General features: G+C 43.7%; 1 protein-coding gene and 1 pseudogene across 1 annotated transcript; both read right to left on the bottom strand.

Moving 5' to 3' along the window:
• Positions 1–1,697: 1,697 nt before the first annotated feature.
• On the bottom strand, positions 1,698–3,100 carry LOC114106630 (large ribosomal subunit protein uL18-like; annotated as a pseudogene).
• A 9,669-nt stretch (positions 3,101–12,769) lies between these two features.
• Positions 12,770–15,628, bottom strand: Crnn (cornulin). Its single transcript, XM_071618812.1, has 3 exons — positions 15,491–15,628; positions 13,492–14,389; positions 12,770–13,173 (listed from the first exon to the last, which is right to left on the bottom strand). Exons 1-3 carry the CDS (start codon positions 15,626–15,628, stop codon positions 12,770–12,772), a joined length of 1,440 nt encoding a protein of 479 aa, XP_071474913.1.
• Between the last annotated feature and the right edge of the window lie 271 nt (positions 15,629–15,899).

Genomic DNA, 15,899 nt, shown 5'->3' with positions numbered 1-15,899 from the left:
TTCACCCATTTACTGGTAAATTCATAAAATCATTCTTTTTATGGTTGAGTAGTACTCCGTGCTCAGGAACTGACTTCCTTAATAAGACTCCTAAAGCACAAGGAATAAAATAAAAAGTCAATAAATGGAATGGCATCAAATTAAAACATTTCTTCACAGCAAGGAAAAAAATCAAGAGTTTGGAGAGAGAGCCTTCAGAATGGGAGAAAATCGTTGCCACCATCTCCTCAGATGGGGTGTTAATATCCAGGATATATAGAGAGCTCAAAATACTTAACACACACACACACACACACACACACAAAATCGCCCAATCAAAAATGGGCAAAGGAACTAAACAGACATTTGTCAAAAGAAGATATATGAATGGTCAACAAATGTATGAAAAAAAATGTTCAACATCTCTAGCAATTAGAGAAATGTAAATACACTACCCTGAGATTTCATCTCACTCCAGTCAGAATGGCAATCATCAAAAATACAAGCAACAATAAATGTTGGCGAGGACGTCGGGGAAAAGGTCCACTCATACATTGCTGCAAACTGGTGCGACCACTCTGGAAATCAGTATGAGATTCCCCAGAAAAACCTGGAATGGAGCCACCATTTGACCCAAGTTATCTCACTCTTCAGTACACCCAAAGGACTTAAAATCAGCACACTAGTGACACGGCCACATCCACGTTTATACCAGCTCAATCCGCAGTGCCCCTCAGCGATGAATGGATAAAGAGAATGTAGCATTTATGCAAATACTGACTACAACTTTACAGAGACGCATTTGAGGACAAGCTACTAAAGTGACTTGCAGAATCTGTAGGAGGAAGTTAGGGAAGTCTCCATGGACAAAGTGACCCTTGAGCTTGACTTGAAGGAGGAGGTTCTGAGCCCCTCGTCTTACCAATGAAGGAAGGCCCAGAGAAAGGGAGTGGCTGGCCAGAGGTCACGGCGTGGATCCCGATGGCTGCCTTGGGCTGGGCGACTTTGCCACTTACCTGCTGCTGCCACCCAAAGCCTCGACTTGACTCTTTTGGCTCTAAGTCAGAGGAAACATAGCTTCTGGGGCATCAGGAGGCGTCCCTGATGAAAACAGCCGTGAATTCATGTACTGATCCGGAGACCTTGTAAAAGCTCTTGCACAGTGGCCGCGTGGGCGGGTGCTCTTTACTAGCCCTGTGAGGGCGAAACTCTTCTAAAGATGGAGGGCAGGTCTGAAAGGAGAAAGTCCTGTGTGTGCCTCTAGCCCAGCGGAAGACACAGCCGCCAGCCTCCTCCTTAAAAGCAAACCACCTGTTGAAAGAAATTCTAGTGGTTTTAAAAAAGCATTTTTTTTTTCCTGGCCATAAAAGTAATGCATCATGTTCATAATAGAAAAGGTGGAAAATACAGGAAATATAAAGAAAAAAGCAAAAATAGCTTGCAGTTTCACTATTCGGACTTTACAAGTCACTGCTAACATTTGGCTTATGGCCTTTTGGGTGTTTCATTTATGTACGTGTACTTACGTATGGATGTATGTATGTATGTACATATGTATTGCATTAATGTGTCTGTGTCTGTGTATGTGAATGTCCTGTGTCTTTTTATTATGGTAAAACATATACAGCATGAAATTTACCATTTTAACCATTGTAAACTGTTTTGTCAGTGAATTAATTGTCTATCTGAAAAGTCTACATAGAAAATTGTCATTTGGCTTAGTTCTCAGCCACCTGCTCCTAAGCTCAGAGGACACTTGCCTTCTTTTATACCACCTACTCTTTCTTCTGGGCAAGGGACATTTGGGGTGGTTCTACCCTTCCTTATAACTTTTCTCTTGGGCTTCTTCTCATAGACTGGATCCTTTTGTATAAGCAACATGAACTTTCTTATACAACTCCTCCATGCTTGGAGTTACATTGATGCCTACCCACCGTGTGTTTGTGTGTGTGTGTGTGTGGTACTGGGGATCAAACTCAGGGGTGCTCTGTCACTGAGCACCGATGGGTGCTCACACCCCCACCCTTTTTTATTTTTTTATTTTGAGACACGGTCTTGCTGAGTTGACAAGACTGGCCTCTAACCTGCAAAACTCCTGCCTCAGCCTCCTGAGCCACTGGAATTGCAGGTACCCACCACCAGGCCCATATGACATCTTCCTTTAGATTCTGAGGGAATTGTTTCTTATGAGCATCTTCATCTTCTTCCATTAAGTAACACACATAATCTGCAAAGTTCTGACCCATAAGGTGCTTACAATGTACTTCTACACTGAGTTCCTTGCTTTCAGAATCATATCCAGGGAATCATTTAGTATTATGAGGGGTAGACAAGCCTCCATCCACAGGTCTCCTCTGGGTTCTGAAAACATTATTGCCAGCAGCAATCCTGACATTGTGGATCCCAACAGCAAACGAAGGCTCCAGGTTGACCGTCAATGCTTTCTGTGTTATATTTCTCTCTGGTCATCTCCACTTGGCCTTTCGTAGGTCTTCTCCATGTCAAACCTACTGAGAGGCCTGCAGGCCAGCAGAAGGCCAGTATAATATGCTGCACCATAATTTGTCAGTCCAACTTTCACACCATATTTTGGTAACTCGTGTGCATGTGCCATGTAAACTATCATATCCCTTTCAATATAGGCATAAGAAATATGACAGTGATGTCTCTGTTGGTTACATGAATGATCATCCTGCATCTGAGTGTGTAGTACTTACTTTCATCCAGAATCAGTAAGTATTTCCACACGTGGTAATTGGTTTTAACCTTGTCTTCTTCTGAATTTCACTTGGTATCTCTTAAAGTAGGCCTTATTCTTGCCACACTATGGCAGGGCTCAACACAGACCTACACGGTGGGTAGGCACCATTTGAACCATGTTAGTTGTCCAGTTCTGTGGCATTAAGTGGCTCCATGTTGTGACCGTCACCACCATCTGTCTTCTGAATTTATCTTTCCAAACTGAGCTCTGTGCCCATCTGATAGAAGCTTCTCATTGATCCCTTCTCCCAGCATCAGAAACTTCCATTCTACTTTCTCCATGAATTTGACCGTTCTAGGTACTTCACGTAGATGAAATCATGCACACAGTATTTGTCCTTCTGTGACTAACCTGTTTCATTTAGCATAGTATACTGTGGTTCATCCACATCATAGCATGCTTCAGAATTGCCTTCCTTTTTAAGGTTGAATAATAGTCCGTTATATTTACATACCACATTTTCCTTATTGTTTCACCCACTGGTGGAACTTGGCTACTTGTAACTTCTGATTGTGCGTAATGTCGCTGTGAACATCTAGTCCCTGCCTTTTTTCTCTTGGGTATACACACAGAAGTGAAATTGCTAGATCACATGATAATTCTGTGTTTTATGTAATATAGTGTTTAAATTTGATAGTTTACTCAAGTTTTTTTATCATATTGTGAACATTTATCAATGATATAAACTCTTAAACACAATTTTTAAAAAATATTTTTAGTTGTAGAAGGATCGTTATTTAATTAATTTATTTGTGGTGCTAAGAATTGAACCCAATGCCTCACACATGCCAGGCAAGTGCTCTACCACTGAGCCACAAGCCCAGACCCCTCTTAAACGAAATTTTTAATGACTGTCTAATATTTGCTCCATTATTTTAGCATCCTATTCTTGAATATCTTTGATTGCTTCCACATTTCCACCACTACAACACTGTGATGACCATCCTATATACAAGTATTTGATAATATCTTTTTTATATGATAAATTCCTATGAGTGAAATTATTATATCAAAAAGTATGAATATTTTAAATCTCTTGATGTATATTAATAAATTTATTTTCATATAGTGTGTTCTAATTTACTACCTTATTCCCATTTCTCAAAACAAAACAAAACAAAAAAAAACTCTTTTTTCAACCTGTGGTCCCAGATAACTGATCTACCAAGATGTCCCTATGTTCCCACAAACCTTATCAGCTTGAGATTGTAGATAGAAGAAGCAGAATAAAAGGAGGATTTGGGAAGTTTTATTAAAGGAAAATAATAGAAACTGGCAGTTTCTTGTGTGGAGAAGTATATTGGTAGGGTAATAGGACTAGGTGCAGCCGGGAGAAGGGAGAATGTGGGGCACCAACATTTATTGAGCACCTCTGCATGTAAGTTGCGTCCAGTGTACTATCGATCTCCTAACCATTCTATAAGGGAGCTGTTTTGATCTTCATTTTGTAGTGAGGAAAAGAAGCACAGAAAGAGGCTCCGGTTCCAAGTTGCACAGATGGTAGTTTGCCGAGCCAGGAGTCAATCCAGGTCTGCCTGACACTCTGATACCAGGGACTGGCGCAGTGTCTTTCCACTACGTCATGACGTTCTCAAGAGGTGATCAGCACCCTGAGATACAGGAGGGACAAAAGGTTTCAAGGTGGATACAAAAGATCTTGGCACATATATAGGCGAATTTTATTATTAGTTTCTGGATCTGGGGAGACGTGAGGGCTGCCTCTATGTAGGGATGATAAAAGGTGCCTCCATTTGGTGAATGGTCAGGTTCGCCCTGAAGAAGTGTAGGCTTATCATTTGTGGCATGCTACTGAACTAGATAAGCCGACTGATTTCAACAGGTACCACAAATCTCAGCAGAGTCACCTGCAGGCCCCGTATCCACCTAGGAGGGGTGCTCATGTAAGGGCGTAGAGCAGAGAAATCAACAAATTAATCTGATAGCAAAACCCTCAAGAGGGGGCAGAAGACCAGAACCAGTTAAGTGAGAAAGACTTGGTCATGGGTGGAAAAAAATAAAAATCTGTGGTTTACCTCAGATTACTGATCAATGTTTAATTTGGGGATAACTAATACCCAAAGTTATGTGAAGGTGTGACAGTTTTTCGTTGATTGTGAGTAATGGTATAATTATATTTTACGACACCAGTTTGTTTGTCATAAGACAAACAAATTCCTCCACAGTAGGCATGCCTACTGATCTTATCACAAAACAATAGCTGATGATTAGAGCACTGAGTTCCTGCCTGGTTTATCATGGAAAATGGAAGTCGGTTTTAGTTGCTGTTCTATAAGGGCAACTATGTGTTTGTTGAGTGGTAGGCAGAGGAAAAGATCCCCCATGAAATGACAGATGGTGCTTTGGGAGGGGGAGCCTGGCTCTGGTGAGCAGATTGCCATTGCAAACACCAGAGAATGTGGCCCAGACAACTCTCCTCGGGATTCATGGTGGTTATAGTGGAGCCTTCGGGAAACTATCTAATATTAGTCTATATACTGATCAGCAGATAGCATAGCATTTTTATTACTGGTGTTTATTTACATGTGGGATTGGATTAAAAAATAAGGTAGATTTCAGTCACAGTATAGGAATTTTCCTCCATGGATGGTGACTTTTTCTTGGAACAAAAAACTAGAACCTAAATGATAAAATGCATCATAAAACAACAACAACAAAGATCCTTCTCATCACTGTGGCCCAGATTGTTGTAGTTCATTAGACGTTTGTTTCTAAGTCAGATGCAGTCATTGCAAATGGTTGCCTTTGCCTTCTCCTGGCCCACATACCCTCCATTCCTCTCCCTGAGTCCTGTGGAAAAATACCAGTTAGAGATTAGCTACCTTGCTGCTTCTTTTTTTAAAAAAATATTTTTTTCGTTGTAGATCTTTATTTATTCATTTGTATGTGGTGCTGAGGATCGAACCCAGTGCCTCATGCGTGCTAGGCAAGTGCTCTGCCACAGAGCCACAACCCCAGCCCCCCTTGCTGCTTCTTATCCAACAGTCTTATGGTCTTCAGCGGGAGAAGGGTCAACAGTGAGAAACTGTTTTATTCCCTGACAGACAGGACAAGGACTTTGGAGAAAAAGGGCCAAGGTAGGTGTTACATCTTTACTTTAGAATAATACGGATTGATCCCTAATTCCTTTTTTATTCCTAATTCTTAAGTTTTCTTTGAGATGGAAATCCCCTCAAATAATCTATGGTCACAGCAGCTGCTAAAAGCTGCAGTTATCCTCCTAGGAGGAAAGTTCAGCCTGTGAGAGTGGTCCATACTGATCAAGGGCTGTCCAGTTAGAATCATTTGTAACTTCTCTTTCTTCTTCAAGCATTCTTTGCTTTTATGTTTGGTGGTCTTCAAGAAAGTGTCATGCCTTCAACATTTGTTGAGGGCTTACCATGCCATACGCCAGGCATTAAATATATGAATTTTTCTATCCTTGCACATACCTATGTGGAGACACCATTATTTTCTCCACTTCAGAGCTAATTAAGACAAGAATCTTGATCAAGGGCACACTTCTTGTAAGGTGCACAACTGAGGTGAACCCTGGTAACCTTGCTCACTAGTAAACAGTCCTAACCAACACATTCTACTGATGTGGACTACTCTAAATTACTGAAAATAATCCATTAAAGCTATTTTATCATGAACCATGGTCATATATCTTTGTGTAATATGTGTATGTTTATACATGTACATATAATTTGCATACAGGTATAATTTATATATTTTACAGATATATAATGTAAAGATATTGGTGTATAAATTCACACATATAGTTATACATTTTTGTAGAGATTTATATGGTAATTTTCATACAGAGGAGGGTCTAGAAGGACCCTCCTCTGTATGAAAATTACCATATAAATCTCTACAAAAATTAAAGAATGATGGTTATTTCTGGGTAATAATATTATTGATTTTTTGCATTCGTCTCTTTGTTGCTTCTTTTATTATTTTTCTGTGATAAACACATAATGGTTTGTAATTAAATTTGTGTCTCATTGTATGGAACATTTAAAAACATGTATTAGAAGAGTTCCTACCTGCTCAGCACAAGATTATACAAAGCTCAGGCCAAACACTGGGTCTGTCATAGCGTCTGGCTGTCTGGTTACCTAACACTACTTTTCTTTTCCAGATAGACTAGAGACTTCTAATGCACGTGTTACTAGAGACTTCTAATGCACGTGTTATTGTGTTGGCCCCCAGGACACTCCTCCAAGAAGTATTCCTTACAGGTGGCCCCACTACATCACTTTGTGATAAAGTTTCTAGAGAATCCCTAGATAAACTGGAACCAGTGTCTACTTCATATTTTATCCAGAATCATGGGCCCCCAAACTGCCTCAAATTCCTGCTGACACCATGGAACAGCGAGCCTCTTACCTGGAGAGATGTTCAGTGCTGTGAAAAGGAGGTTCGGGGCCCCTTTCAGCCATGATGGGTAGGAGGTGGTGCTACCTTGAAAGTTTAGCCTTGTCAGGTCCAACAGGCCCCACACCCTAACTTTCAGCACCTCTGTAAGAAACGGGCCTTGTGCATCAGCAAGCCTTTCACCACACCTACAGACAATAGAGGCAAAGCCATTTGGATGGTCTAGTTTCTTAGATTTTTCCCCCCTCTGTTAATTTGGAAACATTTAAGAACAGGATGTGCACTCTCCAGCCCAAACCCTGTTCTCCTTGTAGAGATGTAGCAAAGGGACTCAGCATTTATTATTTGTAGCTCATATATCAGTGGGGGACACTGAGAATGTGACACACGGAGCTGAGTGGCTTGTGTCAGTGCTGGAAGATGAACCCAGTGTTTCCAGGAATCGCCAGGACAGGACAGGCCATACCTTTGGTCTCGACTCCTCTCCCTGAAAAATATTCAAACTGCCACTCTCTGGTTGAAGAGGGAGAACCGTGAGATGTTTACCTCCCTGCCTCTCTGTGGGACTGCACCAGACATGTGCTTTCCCAGGTAAGGTAATCAGGCAGTGGAACCAAGTCCCTGGCAAATATTGGAAGCTATGTGCTAATGAGAGTGGATCTGTGAAGGACCCCTCCTCAACACAGAAACACATACAATAAACCGAGGGTCCGTGAAGCCTGGGGTTGGCCACTTCCTGTACTTCCTCTGGGTGCTGCTGTGCTCACCACCACACTACAGAGCGTGCCCCATGTTGGATTAACATTTTCCTGTTCCCTAAAAAACACTTTTCCTCCAGGAGGTTTTTTAGCGGCATCAGTGTTAACCGTCACCAGGGGGCAGCAGCACGATGCTCTGTACCTGGTTTGCCGTGCCTCTGAAGTGAGGCTTTCCCCCAGTAGGCCTGGGAACAGGACTTCAGACATGGTGGCCAGTGTGACTGGGGCTTATGAGCTTTACAAGGGTCAACAAAGATGTATGAATCAAAAATAAATAGATATTATTCTATAGGTATCCAAATTCTTTAAAAAGTGCAAAATAGAGATAAACATTTAAAATCCCTAGAAATAAAACTTTGTAAATTTCATTTATTGTTAAATTTAGTATTAATGGAATTTTTTATTTCATTAGAAACTTTTAATACGGATTTTTTTTTCCCTCTCAAGTGTGTGCTCTGTGACTGCAAGGATAGCATTATAATCAAATCAGATACTACTTACATCCAAATAATTTAAAAAAGAAATTATAAAAATCTTTCAAAATATTCTCAGCAAAAATTCCATTTCAGTGGCATGTAAGTACATTTTATTGTGTTTGATATGACGTGAAAGAGAAATGTCAGAGTTCACCTTGGGGGCTATATATAAACACTTCATTCCCATCGAGTCTCTATTTTGCACAATTTTTTTTCCTTTTGACTCTCATCTAACATGCATATTGTTTGAAAGAAACAGATATGTGTTGACACTAAAAGTTCAAGGGAGGTCAGTAAATCCCAAAAGGAGATGAGGGGTGAGGGATGACCTGGGGTGGAACAGTCGGGGTTACCTTGGGGAATGCAGAAGCTTAGGAAGAACCCCACTTTAGGCCCAGACTCTGAACTACTGTGACAGTAGATTCTTCCTGAGTGTCAGTCTCACATCTGCTAAGCCCAAAGATTGGGATTGTCATTCATGAGTCCAATCCATCTGTTTATAGCAAGAAATACAATGGATGAAAGGACTGGTAACTCAACACCCCCTTTCCATTCATGGAAATTCCCTAAGAACAGGGTTCCAGAGAGTGGTGTTTTCTCCGAGGCATACAAGGACTGCATATTTTCATGGTAAGAATCACCCATTGAGTATGGAGATGGGGGTTGGAGGAACAACTATCTGACTTTCAACCCCTTTGGTAGATCCTCAAGCTCTCCGGTGCCCTTTCTGCTCTGTGGGGTGTGATTTGACACTGAGTTGATATTCAGAGGACCTAGATTTAGTCCTATCTCTGCCCCTTTCTAACAGCAGGACTTTGGGCAACACTAAAGAAAACTTGATTTTCTCATTTGCCATGAGCTTGATTATATCTAACTCCACATAGTCTCAAGTCCATAAGGATATTAACTTGCGTGTGTGGAAGGAGAGGTCAAGCCATTTAATTCCCTCAGTAACTAATTATTGAATGCTGCAGTTTGCTAACCCCTACTTCAGGCCCGGGGAAACAGCTGGAAGAGAGCAGGCATCTATTCAGTTGATGAAATTTTGCCCAATCCCCCTCCACTGAGTGTCATTGTGCATCCCAACCAGGAAGTGTGAGCTCCACGTCAAACTCACAGAGAGGTTTTGTCAGGCTGAGGATGAGAAATGGCACTTCAATACAGTTTTAGTCTGTTTCTAGGATTATAAACAAGTTTAGTATCTCTCATACATTTTAGAATTATTTGTTACTTTTCCTGTGAACTTTTGTCTTTGCCCATTGTTACTTCTTACTCTGTGTATCTGTGTTTTCTCACTTCCACTTTTTTCACCTTTTTAAAAACAACATTGGTTAATAGTTTACTACCTTGTTGATTCCAAAATGTAGGGTTTTTATTTATTTGTTCACTGATTGATGGAATGATTTTCTGTTTTTAGTTGTTAATTTCTCCTATAATTTTATTAATCCTTTTGTTTTTGTTTCGTTTTCATTGTAGGTATTTTTCTAACTTTTCAAACGGTATTTCTATGTCTTGTTTAATTGTTACTTTCAAAAAGTTCCACAATTTCACTTTCTAGTCATCTCCTTTTATCCAAGAGTTGATTAATAGTATGTATATGTGTTGTTAATTTCCACCAACAACTGATACCACAGATTTGGCGATATTCATCAATATTGCATGTGCTGCCTGTAAGAATCCTATTTGCTTTATTTCTGAATAATGTAGTATGAGGACATTTTTTATTTACATCTTAGTATTGAATATTTTATAAGTACTTTTATTGTTAGGTTACTGTGTGGTTGGGTAGAACCTCATGAGTTCTACGAATATGTGTATGTATATGTGTATATCATTCTATCTATATGCATATGTATATACATACATACACATACACTGTGAAGGGATTGTGTGTATGTAGCTTTTTTTCTGCAATATCTTTTTTTTTCTTTGTAGTACTAAGGATCAAATCCAGGACCTTGTACATGCTAGGTAAGCACTCTACCATTGAGGTACATCTTTAGCCCTGGAATATCTTTTGATGTTGAGGGAGGTTTATGTTTTTATTCTATCTTTACTTACCTTTATAGTATATATTTATGTAGTATGTATGCTTGTACCCCCCCCCTTTGTATTTTGTCTGTTCATTCCCCATTCTAATTAATAATGACATTTTCTAGAATCCTTCACCCTCCCCACATCTAATTTGAAGTGATATTCTTTTATTCCCAATTTTTCCTTAAAGTATATACTTACATAAGACAATCAGGGAGCTTACTCCATTTTTCCATACACTTTCTCCTTCTATAATCATTTTTTGTTAACTATATCATTCTATATATTCAGAGCACATAACATTAAATGCTGTTCTGTCACCTTGTCCGCATTATTTAGTCTCGGATCTGAAGTTAGATATATTTAAGTGTGTATAATTCAAAAGCTTCTTCTGTGATTCTGTGTGTGTGTGTGTGAATACATGTCTCTTCTCCAAGATTCTCCAGGAAGAGCTTAAGGCAGGGGTATTCCCTGAGCCTGCAAGTTCTTTGCTGTTCATCTTTGGCCTATTTATTATTTACTTATTTACTTATTTTTAAAAGATATAGATTATTTATTTGAACTTGTCTTTAACCTTTATTTTATTTATTAATTTTTGTGTGGTGCTGAGGCTCAAACCCAGTGCCTCACACATGCTGGGCAAGCGGCGCTCTACCACTGAGCCCCAGCCCCAGCCTGGCCTTTCTATTTAAAGGCCAGTTTGGGGGGATATAAAATCGGCTTGTCCTCACCTTTTATACACGATTATCCCCGTACTATTCTGGCTTCAGCTCTAGGTTTGTGTTTTTGTTTGTTTGTTTGTTGAGACAGGGTCTTGTTGCCCAGCCTGTCTTCAAACTTGTGATCCTTCTGTCTCAGCCTCCTGAGTCACTGGGATCACAGGCCTGCACCACCCTGGCCTGGCTCAGCTCTAGGTTTTTGTTTTCTGTGTTAATTTTCTATTGCTGCTGAAACAAATTACTCCAAACTTAGTGGCTTGAAACCATACACATTTTATTCTCTTACAATCCTAGAGATCAGAGGTCTAGAATCAGGCGCTGGGTGTGCTGTTCCTTCTGGGGGCTCGGGGGGGAAATGCCTTGTCTTTTCCACATTGCTTGGTTCCTAGCACATGGCTCCGACTGCTCATTCATTCCACGTGTCCTTTTACTGAGTCGCTCTTACAAAGAGCCTTGTGATTATATTGAGCTCAGCCATATAATCAAGACTTATCCCGCTAGCTCCAGATCCTTAACACAATCACGTTTGAAAGCCCCTTTTGCCATGTAAGGCAGCGTGTTCACAGGTTCCTGGGATTAGGAGACATTTCTGGAGGTAGGTTTTTCAGCCTACCACATTTTGTTTTCTCCTTAGAGATTTTCCTTACTTCCCAAGAACCGAGAACACAGTGAGAAATATGCCTTATTCAAGATCTATTTATTTCGTTGTGGGAGGCTTTCAGAGTACCTAAACGTCTGTACCGCCAGAAGCACACATTCCCATAAGAAGTTTTTAAACAGTATTCATAGGTTTTGCTCCAAACCTTAGGAATCAGCCTCTCTAGGGTTAGGTTTTAAAAATCTTAATTTGCAAAAATGTTTCCTCTGGTTCTACCCATAACTTATTCATTCCGAGTGGGTGAAGCATGACGAGAGGTCGGAGCTGAGGCTGAGGGGGACGTGGGGAAGAGAAGCTCGGGGGCTCTGGCTTCTGGCTCAGCCCCTGATAACCATGCCTTCTGCCATTTCTCCTGCAGAGCTGCTGGACCTTCCATCAAGTCAGCCGTCCTGTGTGACCACACAGGTGAATAGAGACTTCATGCTCTAGAATTAGAGACAGGGAAAGACTGGGAATAAGTCAAGGGCTATCCCAAAAAGCACGTCTGGAAGAAGTCTTCCCTGATCCCCTCTACCAAGGGTTAAGTATGACATCTCCTCACTTTGAATCTTTCTCGCTCTTAGAAGGTCATACAGTGTTTTCTCAGTTAGATGCGGTGCATGGGATGGAGTTATATCATAACCCTGTAGCCCTTAGCCTGTCACATCAACAGAAGACAACTGAATAGGACACACAGAAATCAGTTAAGGAGATTTTATTGATGCACTGGGATGGGTGGGGCAATGGACAGAGAGTGGAGACAGAAGTAGCTCTGAGAACCCTGCGAGATGGGGGAGTTCAGCACAGAGGGAGGGCCTGCTCCGGGTATCTCTGCTCCTGAGAAAGTCCACAGAGCAAAGCAGCAGAAGAGAAGCTCAGGACAGAGAGCACCTGGCAGAAATGATGTGTTGGGAGAGACCTGAAAGGGAAGCACCGTGATTAGGAGCTGATGTCCAAGGACGTGCCCGTCGGCTGGCCAGGGCAGGACAGCAAACGGCTCTTCAGCAGGCTTCTGTCCTGAAGAGTCATGGCTGGCTGCCTTTGAAGTAGGAGTACAGCGCCTTGGCTGTGACGCCCCGCTGCCTTCCTGGTTGGCCTGCGTCCGGGGCCTGTGACGACGGAGCGCTGCTGTGCCGGCCGCCGTGGTCTTCGGTTCCCAACACCACCTCCCTTGTGTGGTCATCGACCCACTCTGCCCTAACCTCTGTGGGCTCGCTCTCCCCCGGCTCTCTGGTCACACTCGTGTGAGTGCCACTCCCATCCTGTCTTCCTGTCACAGTGCTTTCCCCAGTCTGAGTCTGTCCACCTGGCCCGGACTCTCCTACCTCAGAGTGTGTCCATTTTTGACTACTGCCTGTGTGACTCTCAGCCTGGCACCTGCCCTGCTCTGTGGTCTGGGTGTGTGACCCTGTCTGTGTCGGGATTTGTCCTCCTGTCACAACCTGGCTAGTCTGGATCCTGTCCTGACCCTGTGTCTCTGTCTGTCTGGTCTGGCCAGAGAAAGACCCCTGTGTCTGGATGCTGGTACTTCCTGTCTGATGGCTGCTGTCCTGTCCTACGGTCTGGCTGTGTGTCTGGGTGTGTGACCCTGCCTGTGTTGGGATTTGTCCTCCTGTCACAACCTGGCTGGTCTGGATCCTGTCCTGACCCTGTGTCTCCGTCTGCCTGGTCTGGCCAGAGAAAGACCCCTGTGTCTGGATGCTGGTACTTCCTGTCTGACGGCTGCTGTCCTGTCCTACGGTCTGGCTGTGTGTCTGGGTGTGTGACCCTGCCTGTGTTGGGATTTGTCCTCCTGTCACAACCTGGCTGGTCTGGATCCTGTCCTGACCCTGTGTCTCCGTCTGCCTGGTCTGGCCAGAGGAAGACCCCTGTGTCTGGGTGCTGGTACTTCCTGTCTGACGGCTGCTGTCCTGTCCTACGGTCTGGCTGTGTGTCTGGGTGTGTGACCCTGCCTGTGTTGGGATTTGTCCTCCTGTCACAACCTGGCTGGTCTGGATCCTGTCCTGACCCTGTGTCTCCGTCTGCCTGGTCTGGCCAGAGGAAGACCCCTGTGTCTGGGTGCTGGTACTTCCTGTCTGATGGCTGCTGTCTTGCTGCCCAGCCTGGGTGGCACCTGTCTGGGTCTGAGCTGCAGGTCCAGTCACAACCTCACCTGTCTGTTCGCTGGTCTTCAGTTGTCTCTCTGACCCCCTGTCCTCTACTTTTGGGGTCTGCTCCACATAGCCTGCTCCTTGTGTCTGCTCACTCCCCCTCTCCTGCCTCTGGGACTCAGCCTGCCTGTCATGGCTGCTGACCTGTGCAGAGCTGGTGTCCTGACCCTGGGTCCGAGTCCCAGTCCCGCCCTGGCCTCTGGAAGCCTGCTGGCTCTGTGCACAGCTGCTTGCCTCTTGATGTTGTCCCTGCCCCTCGCTTCCCACTTGAGAGCCACTTCTCTGACATTCCCCCAGCTCTTTTGAAGACCCAGAGTGTTCGTTTCCAGATTCTTGAGAACTGCAAGCACCCCCAGGACTCTGGTTCAGGGTCTTAAAACAGGCCTGGGCAACTTTAAACACCAAAACCAGGAATTCCTTGAATTCCACAGTCCCCGTGTGGTCCTCATCCAGCAGGCGCAGGACTTCATCCACAGTGGCTGCATCGTGGGGTCTCTGGAAACAAGACGAGGACAAGTCAGCATCCCTCCCCTCAGGACAGGTGGCCCAGCTGCTAGGCTTCCCAGCCCTGCAGACTAGCAGCCCACCCTCTAGCTCTGCACACATTTTGCTCTAGCAGCTTTAATATTCATCTGCCTCTATCTTTTTTAGTCCTGTCTCTCTACTTCATGTGTAAGCACCTTTTATTTTGTCTCCTCTATATCTGGTACAGTTTCTGGCCTTCAGGATAATTGGGTAAAGCTGTATTGAAGAATGAATGCACGTATTCATGGTGCAACCATTTGGGCTCTCGGATGATTGGGGGGGGGCTGTGCTTGGAACCTTGCCTCTGTTACAGAGGCTGGATTCTCTGTAGCAAGCCCCATGCAAAGAGAGGTTAGCAGGAACCTGACCCCATGGGAGTTCTGAGAGCTCCTCACAGAGGCTCAGATGTTTCACCAAGGTGGGGTGTGATGGGGGGGGGGCGTTCAGAAGGACCATAAGCTGCTCTGAGCATGCAGAGGCAACAGCTGCACCCACAATCCCTTGTCCCCATGGACTTCATCGTCCTGATTGCTTTAGATTCAACCTAAGGCCCTGGTTCTGATTTGTTGGGTAGAGGCTCCCTCCACCCGTTGATGACCCACGCTCCCAAAATCTCACTTCTGATGTGAGCGGTGAGCTAATTTTTTGAATAACTTCTTTGTGCAAGATACAGAACTCTGTTCCTAGTGAATGCCTAGTGGATGATCAAATTTCAGATAGGCATGAGAAGCATTTACTCTAGCAAGTTTAGGATGCAGAAAGCAGCAATCATTTTCTTTTCTAGAACATTTCAAGTATCTTTCTTTTTTGAGCTGTCCCTTTAGTGTCCTTTTACCTAGTCTTCAAGTTAGAATTAACTAACACCAAGAACCAGGGCCAAGAACTTTGTCCTTCTCTAAGGACCAGGGCCTGTCCACTCCCATGACTTTCTCTTGCTCTTTTTTCCTGCCCCAACAACTGCCCTCAGTACTGGCAGGCCTTGATTTACTTGCTGCCTCCTTAAATCCCCCAGCAAAGCTTCTGCAGGCAAGGTCACTCTCCCTATGTCCCTCCCCTGCTCAGCCATCATACCACTATGACATCTGCAAACTCTTGCTCCAGGAGTCTCTTGAGCTCCCCTCGGGAGAGCACTGTGCAGTCGCCCTCCGTCCTGGCATAGCGCCCGAAGGCCTCAATGATCCCACTGATGTTTCTCAGTAACTGGGGCATCTTTGAGGTCAGGCTGCAAAAGACGAAAAGCCCCTGTGAGGGTCCACAGCGCTTCAGTGTTTCCTCAGAGGTCTTGTGCCTCTCGTGTGTGCTGCTTCCGGTCTCTCTGCCCGCCTTCCTCCTTCCCCATGGTGCATTTTAGGTATGGGCAGGAGGGCACACAGTGACTGGAGGCAGGACCTAAGTCAGCGTTTAAGGGCCAGCCCCGACACCTGCCTGTCATGTGAGCTGAGTCAAGCCGTTTCACCTCTCCATGCCTCCGCTTACTAAT

Source organism: Marmota flaviventris, chromosome 10 (assembly GCF_047511675.1).
Source record: "Marmota flaviventris isolate mMarFla1 chromosome 10, mMarFla1.hap1, whole genome shotgun sequence".
In the NCBI taxonomy this organism is placed as follows: Eukaryota; Metazoa; Chordata; class Mammalia; order Rodentia; family Sciuridae; genus Marmota; species Marmota flaviventris.
Note: the sequence above shows the minus strand (reverse complement) of the source record. Positions and strands in the feature narration are given on the sequence as shown.

Coding starts and splice junctions, on each gene's coding strand:
- Crnn (XM_071618812.1), bottom strand. CDS start 15,628: ATGCCCCAGTTACTGAGAAACATCAGTGGGATCATTGAGGCCTTCGGG. Junction 14,390..15,490: donor AGTTTGCAGATGTCATAGTG/GTATGATGGCTG, acceptor TCTTGTTTCCAG/AGACCCCACGATGCAGCCAC. Junction 13,174..13,491: donor GTCACACACCCAGACACACA/GCCAGACCGTAG, acceptor TTGTGACAGGAG/GACAAATCCCGACACAGACA.